The following is a 12,697-nucleotide window of genomic DNA, read 5'->3' as shown; positions in this document are numbered from 1 at the left end:
TCAGAATTGACCAGCCAGGGAGGAATTGTTGGAGCTCAAACCAAAGAGCTCTGGTCAGGGACAGTAGGACTTCCCCTTGGTGATGGATGCGGGTGTGGCCAACACATTCCCCTGGTGTTTCTGGGACCTGTTTCTTGGGCTGTTTATTTATTTATTTATTTATTTATTTATTTATTTATTTATTTAGAGAGTGGCGAGAAGAAAGGGAATACACACTTTGTGTCCCAGTGCTCTGTATACGCCGCTCACCAGTCTTCATGACTGAGAGAGATCCAGTAACTTGCCTAAAATGGCAAAACTGGAATCATAACCCACAGTGGCTTGCCACCAACACTGATGATCTTTTCTGGAAGCCAGGCAGTTGTTCTAGGGAGGTAGCCAGAAGAATGTGACCTGAACTTTATGGAATACACCGGATAGTCCATCACAGGGTACAGGTGGTAGGATGCAGATGCTGGCTGCGTTTGGAGTTTGGGGACAGATGGCAGTTTGAAGAGAAAGCCACTAGCAGAATGTTTGACACATAGTAGGTGGTCATTAAATATTTTTGTAGTGAAGGAGAGAGATTTGCATGTGAGCCATTGCTAGTTTTTTGGGACATCCTGGGATCTTCTAGCTCTGAATTGCAGCAACAGCATAAGAAGCTAGTTGAAAAAAGGGACTTTCCGTACGCGAGACCAAACCCGGCGAGAGAGGAATTTGCGGAGCATTTCTGAGTGGGGGCTGGGGTGTGGGGAGGAGGGGGGGGAAGTATGTGGTTGATACAGAATTACCGTAAGGTGCGGACGCCACCCAGTGGCCTGTATGCAGCCTAGGGGAAGACAGGCTCTGCAAATTAACCGCGCGCGGAGTACTCTGGGAGTTGTAGTCCAGCTGAACTAAAGGGGCGGTGCTGCCAGCGGGGCTGTTGGGTGTTGTAGTCCGACGTTTTTGGGCGGGAGGGGTCAGTTACCCTCGCCGGCCGGACCACGAGTCCCGTGGTGCCTCGCGGCAGGCCGCGCAGGCGCGGTGAGTCGGTGCCGGTCAGTCCGGAAGGCTGAGGGGCCGCGGCTGGGTTGAACCTTGTTAGAAGGGGTCGCTGAGTGGGCCTGTGGCGAGGTGGGTTGGGGCTTCCGGCACCATGTCGAGGCAGGCGAACCGTGGCACTGAGAGCAAGAAAATGGTAACTTGGAGCGTGTGACTTCGGCGGGCGGGGCAGAATAGAGGCGTTCTGGGGAAGGGGTCCGGCGTGGAGCGCAGTTGGGAAAGTGTCCTCCTTTGAGCTCCGGGAGGAGGTGGTTCCGCTGGAGGCAGGAGGCGCAGGTTGGTGGGCTGAGAGGGGAGCGTCCCTCCGGGGGCGTCCCGGGGCCGGTTGGAGGGCCGCTGGAGTGGCTCAGAGAGCCCTCCCCCCGCCTGCGAGCAGCAGAGCAGCTGTGCGCTAGGCCAACAGCAGCGACGGAAGAACAGTCGTGGGCACCTTTACCCTGTGTGTTAGGCCCTGGGCCAGCCACTTTCCGTGTATCATCTCACTTAATCCGCGAAGTAATCCCCTCAGGTGGAAGCAGTTATTGCCATCTTGCAGCTCAGAGAGGTTACCTAACTCGCCCACATTTACAGCTAGGAAGATCAGAATTTGAACCCCTGTCTCTCTGCTTCCGACCACGGGGCCGTGCTCTCTCGCACTTGCCTGGGCGCTGTGAGAGGCGCAGAGGCTGCTTTTGTCGGAAAGGAGCTTTGTGCTCCGCGGAGTCAGGTGGGCCAAGCAGGCGCTCGGTGGTGTCCCTCCGGGAGGGGCAGGTTCTCTTCTTGTCCTGGGAACAGCGGGACACCGGAGAGCCCCATAAGGTTTGCCCAGGATGGGGTCTGGGCCTGGAAAGGAAGGTAGATGACACTTTTCTCCAAAGTAAGGGGACTTCTTGACGAGTGTTTCTTTTCTTTGGCATATTGTTACTTCCTCCGGTTCCGGTTCCGCATGCTGCCTTTGTTTTCCAGCTCAAAAACTGTGTATTCCAGGTTGCCTGCTGGGCAGGTCAGGGGCCTTTTGTTATCTTCAGCTCTAGAGGGGAGGATTAAACTTCCCTCGCACCTTTGCATGTGCGGCCGGAGACCGACCCTATTGCTCCTGAGGAGGACTTAACTTTTTTTTCTCAGTCGGACCCCTTTGGAGAAGCTGATGATAACTGTCATGGAGCTTCTCCCCAGAAATATTAAATAGAAAAACATACACAGACATTTAGTTACATTTGAAGAGACTCCATGGATTACAGGTTAAGAATTCCTATTTTGGAGGAAATCTCAAATACAGTGGGGCCTTGACTTACGAGTTTAATTCGTTCGGAGACCGAGCTCGTTAAGGAGCTTGTTAACTCAAATTACTCTATCAACTCAATGCAAAAAATCGGCTGAGAGACAGCTGGTATCTAAAAAAACTCCTTAGTTGGGACACTCGTAAGTCAAGGCCCCCTGTAGTTTAAACCAAGAAGGAAAAGAGAATATATTTTTTAATATATATATATATTTTTTTTTAATATATTTTATTGATTTTTTACAGAGAGGAAGGGAGAGAGATAGAGAGTTAGAAACATCGATGAGAGAGAAACATCGATCAGCTGCCTCCTGCACATCTCCTACTGGGGATGTGCCCGCAACCCAGGTACATGCCCTTGACCGGAATCGAACCCGGGACCTTTCGGTCCGCAGGCCGACGCTCTATCCACTGAGCAAACCGGTCAGGGCGAGAAGAGAATATTTTGCTAGGAAATTATCACGCAGGGAGAAAAGTGTGAGCGTTGGTTGGAATTCTGTCTTTCTCAATTAGTCCTCAGTTTCCTTATGTATAAAATGGAGACAACAGCCCTGACCGGTTCGGCTCAGCGGATGGAGCGTCGGCCTGCGGACTGAGGGGTCCCGGGTTCGATTCCGGGCAAGGGCATGTACCTGGGCTGCGGGCACATCCCCAGTGGGAGGTGTGCAGGAGGCAGCTGGTCGATGTTTCTCTCTCATCGATGTTTCTAACTCTCTATCCCTCTCCCTTCCTCTCTGTAAAAACTCAATAAAATATATTTTTTAAAAAATGGAGACAATAATGCTCACCTAGGATTAAATTAGATTTCAGTGTAAATTGCAGGCGGCATGGTAAATGTTTCCTCCTCCTTAATGTATGAGCAGATATGGAAGGTCTTCCTGCTTAGTTTTCATAACTTGCATTTATTTCGTACTTTTAAAAAATATATATTTTTATGGATTTCAGAGAGAGGAGGGGGAGGAAGAGAGAGAGAAACATCAGTGATGAGAGAGAATCATTGATTGGTTGCCTCCTGCACACCCCCTTTGATTCCTGCACACTGGAGTCAAACCTGGGACCCTTCAGTCCACAGGCCCACGCTCTATCCACTGAGCCAAACCAGCTAGGGCTGTACTTTTCTTTTTTTGAACCTGAAATCATTATTGAAATCTTTAATATGAGTTCAGTAGGAACCTGCAGTCTTCACTTCCAACCCCAGTATTCGTTCAGCTTTTCTGAAGTGAGGGAATTATGGAGGGGCTACAGCACACTCCTGCCTCAAAGCTTTTGCAACGGTTGTTGCTGCTTGGAACTTGCTTCATGCACAATTACTCAAATGTCACCCCCTCAGGGAGGCGTTCCCTGATCACACGATTAGTTCTCTGTTCTGTTACTCTACTGTTTTTCTTTATAGCACTGTCTACTTTGTGTTAAATATTTCATTATAAATTATATATTTAGTTGTATATTTTCAGTCTCCCCCATGAATATATAACCTCCGTGAGAGTAGGAATTTTTGTTCACTGCTCCATTCTCGGCAACTGAAGGATGCCTGGCACTAGGCCGTCTGTATTTATTGAATGAATGGCTGGAGGGTTTGGTGTGTCCTCTCATTCAGTTCCTACTGGTACCTGCTTGGGGCTTGTCACATGATCCTCTTTGTAGCCACCTGGTTTTCACATGCTCCTTTCCTCTCTGCTTGGGGCGTCCCCACCTCCAGCAGAGGTCTTCCCTGTCAGCCCAATCTGCTGCAATCACCAGTCTTCTAATTGCTGTGTTCCCACTTAAACCTTTCAAGACTTCATGGTTTAATTTGCCCAAGTAACTAGAGCTCTGCTTTTAGTTTGTGCAAACAGAAACAGCCATTTGTCCAGCAAACTTTTCTTGAGTCCCAACTTTATGGAAAGCTCCGTGCTAGGTGTTGGGGGAAATGCAGAGATGCAGTCCTAGTCCTTAATTCAAGAGGCACATAATCTATGAGAGAGTCAGAAAAATACCAACATAGGAGTATAGTACTGTCTGGGATTGAGTCCTGACTTCCCTGCTTACTTGTGTGACCTTGGGCAAGTTTATTCATTGTCCTAAATATCAGTTTCACCAGCTTTAAAATAAATTTTAAAAAGGAATAATAGTATCTATATCATAAGGATGTTCTGAGTATTAATTGAGGTAGATATTGCATCCTGTCCCAGGATGGTTCAATTCCGAGTCAGGGCACAGGCCCAGGTTGCAGGCTTGATCCCTGGTGGGGGGCATGCAGGAGGCAGCCGACCCATGTTTCACTCTCACATCTATGTTTCTCTGTCTTCCGCTCCCTCCTTTTCTCTCTCTCTCTAAAAAAAAAAAAATAACAATAAGTATTTTTTTTAAAAAGAAGAAAATAGTTGACACTCAGTAAATGTCAGCTAGCATTTTTATTAGGAAAGATATTAGCCTTCATGTGTCTGCATAGTGTTTGGTTCTTGAACCTCGTGGACAATCAGGCCTGCCCTTCTTTTGTGTTGTGTTGCTAGTAACCCAACCCCAGCTACTCAGGTGAATTACTACTTAACAGCAGCACTCAGAACCTCCATGACAGGAGTCTGGAGAGGGAGAGAGAGGTGGACTCTGTCCTGTTACTGACCTTCCTTCTCCAGCTGCTGGGGGCAGTCACACTAGATTACTTCTCTTGACAAAAATAGTAAGTGTGACTCTTTTAGCATTAGCTCCAAAAATCAGCCCCCTTAAAGGAGATTTGGTGTGTTTTGGGGGGGTGCTAAGTAAAAACCTTCTGAAAATACCAAGTGCACGAGCTCTCCTGAGTGTAGGGCTTGGCTTAGCTTACTCTGCTCAGGTTGTACCTGAAGTACCTGGAGATCACACTGGCTCTGTGAAACCGCTCCTATGGTTTGTTGGTCTGCAAAGAAAGCACCGTTAAGTCCATTATCTCATTAGATCCTCCTAACAACCCTGTGACTAGCATGACACATTCTCCTGTTACTGTTTCTGTGTGAGGAGATTGAGGTTTCCTGAAGTGACTGACATAAAGTCTCACATCTACTAAGTGGCAAGCTCAGACCCAGAAGGAGGTCTTCTGCTACAATCCAGTATTCTTTGTACTTGCCTTATTGATTGCTACAAAGTCCTTTTTTTATTTATTTTTTAAATATATATTTTATTGATTTTTTACAGAGAGGAAGGGAGAGAGATAGAGAGTTAGAAACATCGATGAGAGAAACATCAATCAGCTGCCTCCTGCACACTCCCCACTGGGGATGTGCCCGCAACCCAGGCACATGCCCTTGACCGGAATCGAACCTGGGACCCTTCAGTCCGCAGGCCGACACTCTATCCACTGAGCCAAACCGGTTTCGGCCAAAGTCCTTTTTTTAAAAAAATATATTTTATTGATTTTTTTTTACAGAGAGGAAGGGAGAGGGATAGAGAGTTAGAAGCATCCATGAGAGAGAAATATCGATCAACTGCCTCCTGCACACCTCCTACTGGGGATGTGCCCACAACCAAGGTACATGCCCTTGACTGTAATCGAACCCGGGACTCTTCAGTCCGCAGGCCGACACTCTCCACTGAGCCAAACCTGTCAGGGCACTACAAAGTTCTTTATGTGGATCAAGATCTCCCTCTTTGAGCCTAAAATTCAGGGTGCTCTCTGACACCACACCACAGAGAACCAGTTTAAGAATAAAAATATCTACTATCTAAAAATATCTAATATCTACTTGAGTTCATACTATGCCCCGGGCGCTATGCAAGCCTCTTATTGGAATCTCACAGTAACCTTGAAGGGCAGACAGTATTGTCGTCATTGTACAGATGGGAAAACCTGAAATTCAGAGATATTAAGGAATGGATTAGGGTCACGTAAGTTTTAATGAGACGGTGCTCAACTATAAGAAGACTGCATTTCAGCCCTGACCAGTGTGGCTCAGTTGGTTGGAGCGTGGTCTTGTGCACCAAAGGGTCGTGGGTTCAATTCCCAGTTAAGGGCACGTACTTGGGTTGCAGGTTCATCCCTGGCCCTGGTCGGGGTGCCTGCAGGACATGACTGATCAATGTCTCTTTCTCTCTCCCCCTCTCCCTCCATCCCTTCCACGCTCTGAAATTCTGAGTGCTGCCATTAAAAAAATTAATGGGAAAAATATCCTCGGGTGAGGATTAACAAAACAAAACAAAAAAAAAGAAAACTGAGTCTTAGTTACTTAACCTGTTACCTGTAAAATGGGGATAAGTAAAGTTTTATAAATGTTAATGACCATTATTATTGAACATAAAGCAATTGTAAAGTAGAAGTGTTGCAGAAGAGATTCATATTTCTGTTGGGAGGGAGAATGTGGTGCTTATGATCAGTGAAGAAATTGAACTGGTTGAATAGCTGACCTTTAAGGTCCCATGGAATCTTTTGTTACAAGGGTCACAGGACTGAAAACCCAGGTCTTCAGACTGCAAACGCCTCTATATTTCTCTGACTTCCTCCACAGTTCTCTTTGTTCACTTCTTTCTTAAAAAAAAAAAAAAAAAGTACTGATTTTTCACAGAGAGGAAGGGTGAGGGGGAGAGACATTGATATGGTAGTGCAACATTGATTGGCTGCCTCCTGCATGCCGCCTACTAGAGTCTGCAACCTGGGCATATGCCTTGACTGGGAATCACACTGCCAACCCTAAAGTGCGCAGGACAGCCAGTGCCCAACCAACTGAGCCACACCAGCTAGGGCTGTTCACTCTCTCATCACACTAGTCTCCTACCTGTTTCTCAGACATGGCAAGCATACTCTCACCTGAGGGTCTTTACACTTTCCTAGGACTTTTCACCAGGATATTATCTTTATGGCTTATCCTTACTTCCTCCTGTTCTTTTATGTCATTTTAATGAGGCCTTTTCTGTCTACCCTATTTAAAATTGACATGAACAAAAAATAAATAAAATTGGCAGGAACATAAATACCCACTAATCTCCTTTTTTGCTCGGTTTCCTCCACAGCACTCATCACTATCTGGCAAACCATATATTTTATTTATTCGGTTCATTATCTGTCTCTCTCCAATTACATAGTGCCTGGTACATAGTAAACACTGAATGACTCTTTTCTATACCACAGCCCCATTCCTATTTGTAAAGTATGAAGACCTTTAAGTTACATATTTATGTTGCAAATAGGCTTGGTTCACAATGGGAGATGGAGACAGACCTGCAAATCAGAGGGTGCAGAGAGCCTGGGTCAGGGATCCCATTCCCACATCCCAGGAACGTTGATTCTGTGACCACGCACTGATCTGTCTAGGACCTTGATTCTTCTCATCAGTAAAATTGGGGGCTGTTGCATCTGTAAGGAGCTTGATAACATCATGATATGCTTGTTACTTGGCATCATGGTGGGCTGAGGCTCTTGGCGTTTCTGTCCAAGGGCTCATTAATAATGGAAGGAAAGCTCTCTTGACTTAATGCAGCGATGCCAATTCTATGGACTGGTTACTGCTGGATTGTCTCCATCCATTCATGTCCAAGTCATTCTAGTGCCAAACCTTAACCTGACTAGAAAAATCATTCTCCTCCTCAATAGCTTCTCTTGAATTGCCATATTTGGTAAAAGGTCTCTTGGAGATACCCTGATCTGGCTGTTTTAGCTGAGTTCAAAGAACTTCCTAGTTCTGAAACTGATGCTCTTTGACTTCCTAGTGCAGCTAAATGTTTTGTTTTGTTTTAGGGGGGTTATTAATATTGCAGTTTTGGGGAACAGTGTATAGAATGAACATTGGTTTAGAAGCTCTTGGTTTTTGTCCTCCAAAATTACTTTTGTCAATAATGAGCTGTTTGTCCTTAACCATTCTGAGTCTCAGTTTTCTCATCTCTAAAATGAGATTAATTCCTGCCCTCTCTGCTTTACGGAGTGATTGTGGAGTGGAAAATGAGGTGATGAAAAATAGAATACAGTATGTAAGCAAAGGGCGTTCATATATTATTCTTGCCATGGGGACGAGGTGAGGAGCACCGGGTCCTGAGAGCCTGGGTCTTAACTTGAGTTGGACTTTATTCCCCAGAATACTTAAAGGCAAAACGATGCTCCGCCCCCAGTTTGACAAGCCTCCCGTCAGTCTTATTTTTTTAGCCTCGTATCTGTGTGAATCCATTGGTCCAAATATGCTGTTAACATGCATCTTACTTTGTTTAATTCTGATAATGCCTTTCCCCCAACTTGCTGCTTTCATTCTGTCTTTTATTAGTCTTTGGTTTTGTACTTCTTTTATTTATTTATTGATTTTTAAATTTATCTTTATTGTTGAAAGTGTTACAGATGTCCCGCTCTCTCCCCCCATTGACCCCTCCCCTGTTGCATTTCTTTTTACCTTCCACATCTCTCTGTTTCTTGGTAGGAAGGTGACAGGATTCTTTATCTGAGAAAGAGTTTCTGTGGTTTTTAACTGTGATTATAATAGAAACCAGTGCAGATACACAGCAGAGTGTGTTCCTTTCAGAATTATCCCCTTTCCTGGGAACATTTTAGCTGTGTGTCACAAGGAACATTATTTTCCCATGCCTTGGAAGAGGGCTATCGTCATGCGATGGACTTCATCTTAGACTTCCTTCTTCCCCATGGGGAGGGCCCCTTGGGTCCTCTGCTGTTCCTGGGTGGGGCCTTGTGAGTGGGAGTCCCTCGGTCACATTTGCCAACCCACGGAGGGTAATTTGTAAGTGTCTGCTTGGGTTTGCCTTTCACAGGAGCTAGGGAATGACTACTGCTCGCACACCGGATTCCGGTGACTGGAGCTTAGGGCTGGTAGCTGTAGTGGGTTCTGGATTTGCAGAAGCCGACCTCGGTGTGTTGGAAAGTGCCTCTTACAGCCTTTATAGTGGGTCTGGCTGCCACGTTGACCCTGGCGAGCCAGATTACTTGGCCCCTCCTCAGGGGAGGACGTTCCCTCCCACCAGACACAATGACCTTCCTTTGAATCCTGACAGTTGCATTGAGGCCCGTCCAGACTCTCACCAAACTTTCTCTTGTGTGTGTCCTGACTGCGTTTTGAATCTCTTTTAGAGCTCTGAGCTCTTCACCCTGACCTATGGGGCTCTGGTCACCCAACTATGCAAGGACTATGAAAATGACGAAGATGTGAATAAGCAGCTGGACAAAATGTGAGTGAGCTCCTCTGTGGGAGCAGCAAGAATGGGGCTCCATAGAACATGAACCTACATGGTCCTTTGGCGTTCAGAACAGGGTCGTCACTCTTATAACCAACATTTTGGTTTCCACTGAGCTCATTTATTGGGATGTTTTGGAATTACCTCCATTTTCCTTTTACCACCTTATATACAGATATAAGCCTTTATACAGGTATAAAGCACTCAGATTCTCTAATATAGTCTGTTCTCTTGTTTCCTTCCCAGGGGCTATAACATTGGAGTTCGACTGATTGAAGATTTCTTGGCACGGTCAAATGTGGGGAAGTGCCACGACTTTCGGGAAACTGCAGATGTCATCGCCAAGGTCATTATCCTGGGTGGAAGGATTGTCTTTGGGAGGCACAGCTGACCACTCTTTGTCGCCCTTAGAGAGACCCTTAGCATTCCACAAGATTAGCTAGGCAGCTGTTTGGGCCAAAGAAACCCTCCTGGTGGCTTGGGAATGGCACAGGTTATGAAAAGGGAAGAGTAGTTGGGATGATCCCTGTGTATTAAAGCCCCACTGAAATCAGAGCCAGGTCTCAACTGTGAAGATGTAGCAGAGTAGCATGGCAGTTAAAAATACAGACACACCGCCCTGGCCGGTTTGGCTCAGTGGATAGAGTGTCAGCCTGCAGACTGAAGGGTTGCAGGTTCGATTCCGGTCAAGGGCATGTGCCTGGGTTGCGGGCACATCCCTGGCAGGGAGTGTGCAGGAGGCAGCTGATTGATGATGTTTCTCTCTCATCGATGTTTCTAACTCTCTATCCCTCTCCCTTCCTCTCTGTAAAAAATCAATTAAAAAAAAAAATACAGACACACCTGGCCTGGCTGGTGTGGCTCAAGGGTTGAACATCACCCTATGAGCCAGGAGGTCAAGGTTCGATTCCCAGTCAGGGCGGATGCCCAGGGGGCATGTAGGAGGCAGCCGATCAGTGATTCTCATCATAGATGTTTCTCTCTCTCTCTCCCTTTCCCTTCCTCTCTGAAATCAATACAAATATATTTTTTTAAAAGAGAATATTCATTAGTTCTTAGGTAACTTACTTTAACCTCTTTAATCACCAGTTACCTCATCTTTAAAATGAAGAAAATAAGAGCTCCCTCACAGGGTTGTTGTAAGGAGTAAATGGAAAAATGAATGCACTTAATGTAGTGTGTATAGTAAATGTTTGCTATTAATAATATTAGTATTACATAATATCTATATATATAAAAGCCAGGTGACCTGAATGACAGAGCAACTGGTCACTATGATGGCCAACCGGCCAGATCGGCCCCTTCCAACCTCCCTTGGCCCCTCCCCCCAGCTGGCCCCATCCCCGATTGCCCCCCCATTGGGGGCGGGGCCAGCTGATCTCCCGCAGGCCAGTGCTTCCTTCCGCTACAAAGTGCAGGTGGACAGCAAGTTGTTGCCTGATTATATGATACCTTGAAAGAGAGGAGTAGGGAATTGTGCACAGATGCCTTTTTTGCCCTGAATGCCTAAAGCTTCAATGTCTTCCAGAGCCACAGCTTTGTTCCTGAGTCACTTAGTTCCCCTTCGCCAGCCCATCACCTTCCTATGTGCAGCCCCTGCTGCTCTTCCCATGGTGCTCTTGTGTGTTCCCTGACAGGTGGCATTCAAGATGTACTTGGGCATCACTCCAAGCATCACCAATTGGAGCCCAGCTGGTGACGAATTCTCCCTCATTTTGGAAAATAACCCCTTGGTGGACTTTGTAGAACTTCCTGATAACCACTCGTCCCTTATTTATTCCAATCTCTTGTGTGGGGTGTTGCGGGGAGCTTTGGAGATGGTGAGTACAGCTCTTTACCTTCTGGGACACCTGAATGTGGTAGGGGCCTGATAAATGCTTGAATGAGCCCTAACCGGTTTGGCTCAGCTGATAGAGCGTCGGCCTGCAGACTCAAGGGTCCCAGGTTCGATTCTGGTCAAGGGCATGTACCTTGGTTGCGGGCACATCCCCAGTGGGGAGTGTGCAGAAGGCAGCTGATCGATGTTTCTCTCTCATCGATGTTTCTAACTCTCTATCCCTCTCCCTTCCTCTCTGTAAAAAATCAATAAAATATATTTTAAAAAAAATGCTTGAATGAATAAGAGGGAGAGGGAGAGAAGAAAGGCCTTTGGCTCACCTGGCACTTCGCTGCCTGGGATGGTGATGCTGCTGAGTGTAGGGTGCACGCTGGACGTCTCTACATGGTGACGATCCTCCCTGCTAGACTGAGACGGGGCTGTCAGCACCCAGAGCCCAGAGCATCCATTCCCAGTTGGCTTATTTGGTGACAGCCTCACTCGGTGTATTCTTTGCTAGGTCTCCTTATGGGCCGGGGCCACTGCCTTCTACAGGAGAACGTTGGAATTGACAGTCTTGTCCTGTGGAAACCAGCCCCCTGTTTTGGCTGCTGTGGAGGAGCCAGTTATAGCCCCATCCCCAGAGGCTCCCCAGAGGCTGTGGCTGGCCAGTCACCCTTCATTTCCCCACTGTCCCCAGGTCCAGATGGCTGTGGAGGCCAAGTTTGTCCAGGACATCCTGAAAGGAGACGGCGTGACAGAAATCCGGATGAGGTTCATCAGGCGGATTGAGGACAATCTCCCAGTTGGAGAGGAATGACCATCCCCAGGACTTAGGGCTGCCAGCAGGAGCACTGGCTGGAATCAGAAAGCCTCAGTGCTCCCTCTGCCCTCTAGAACTCAGTGACTCTTGAACACGGATGTTATATATTCTTCTATCCTTGTTTCCATTCTCCTGCTAGACTGTGATATAGTCCACTTACCCCACAAGTGTGTACATTCGGGAGGGAAATCCTTTGCTCCCTTTCCCTTCAAAGGGGTGGATGTAGTCATCCTTAGTTGGACTAGAAAGAGCTCAACCATTTTACATTCCTGAAGCAAAACCCACTTTCACCCATTAAGAGGCAAGCCTGGCACATCTATCCCTGGGCCTTCAGAAAGCCATTGGAACCTGGCTGTGGGGGACCCAGGGTTGTGGGGCGGGGAGGAGAGGCGGGGAGGGTGGGAGGGAGCTGCTAGCGATGGTGTGACACGTCTAGTGCCGCTAGGAGAGGGGAGCCCGTTGTGCTGGAAACACTGACTTCTGGGAAGCCACCCAGGTCTCATTCCTCCCTGCTGTTTGGAGGCAACATCTCCTCTTTTTACAGAGGGTTCATCCTTTTTCTTACAAATTCTGCAATAAAGACACATTCTTGAGTGAAGTCCCAACCCTGTCCTGTTTTCTTTCTGCTCAGCCCTGGGAATTGTGTTACAGTGGGCGA

At 47.1% G+C, this 12,697-nt stretch overlaps 1 protein-coding gene across 1 annotated transcript; it reads left to right on the top strand.

Moving 5' to 3' along the window:
• Positions 1-991: 991 nt before the first annotated feature.
• Positions 992-12,644, top strand: TRAPPC3 (trafficking protein particle complex 3). Its single transcript, XM_036351111.1, has 5 exons — positions 992-1,162; positions 9,297-9,394; positions 9,647-9,746; positions 11,038-11,220; positions 11,917-12,644. The coding sequence occupies exons 1-5, from the start codon at positions 1,121-1,123 to the stop codon at positions 12,034-12,036; spliced, it is 543 nt and encodes a 180-aa protein (XP_036207004.1). The 5' UTR covers positions 992-1,120; the 3' UTR covers positions 12,037-12,644.
• Positions 12,645-12,697: the final 53 nt, after the last annotated feature.

Source organism: Myotis myotis, unplaced genomic scaffold (assembly GCF_014108235.1).
Source record: "Myotis myotis isolate mMyoMyo1 unplaced genomic scaffold, mMyoMyo1.p scaffold_m19_p_2, whole genome shotgun sequence".
NCBI classification, from domain to species: Eukaryota; Metazoa; Chordata; class Mammalia; order Chiroptera; family Vespertilionidae; genus Myotis; species Myotis myotis.
The sequence above is the reverse complement of the archived record's forward strand: the minus strand, read 5'-3'. Positions and strand labels throughout refer to the sequence as shown.

Bases quoted from the DNA above. Each gene is read 5' to 3' on its own strand.
- TRAPPC3 (XM_036351111.1), top strand. From the start codon at position 1,121: ATGTCGAGGCAGGCGAACCGTGGCACTGAGAGCAAGAAAATG. The intron at 1,163-9,296 runs GTAACTTGGAGC...AATCTCTTTTAG, and splicing joins GCACTGAGAGCAAGAAAATG to AGCTCTGAGCTCTTCACCCT. The intron at 9,395-9,646 runs GTGAGTGAGCTC...TTTCCTTCCCAG, and splicing joins AATAAGCAGCTGGACAAAAT to GGGCTATAACATTGGAGTTC.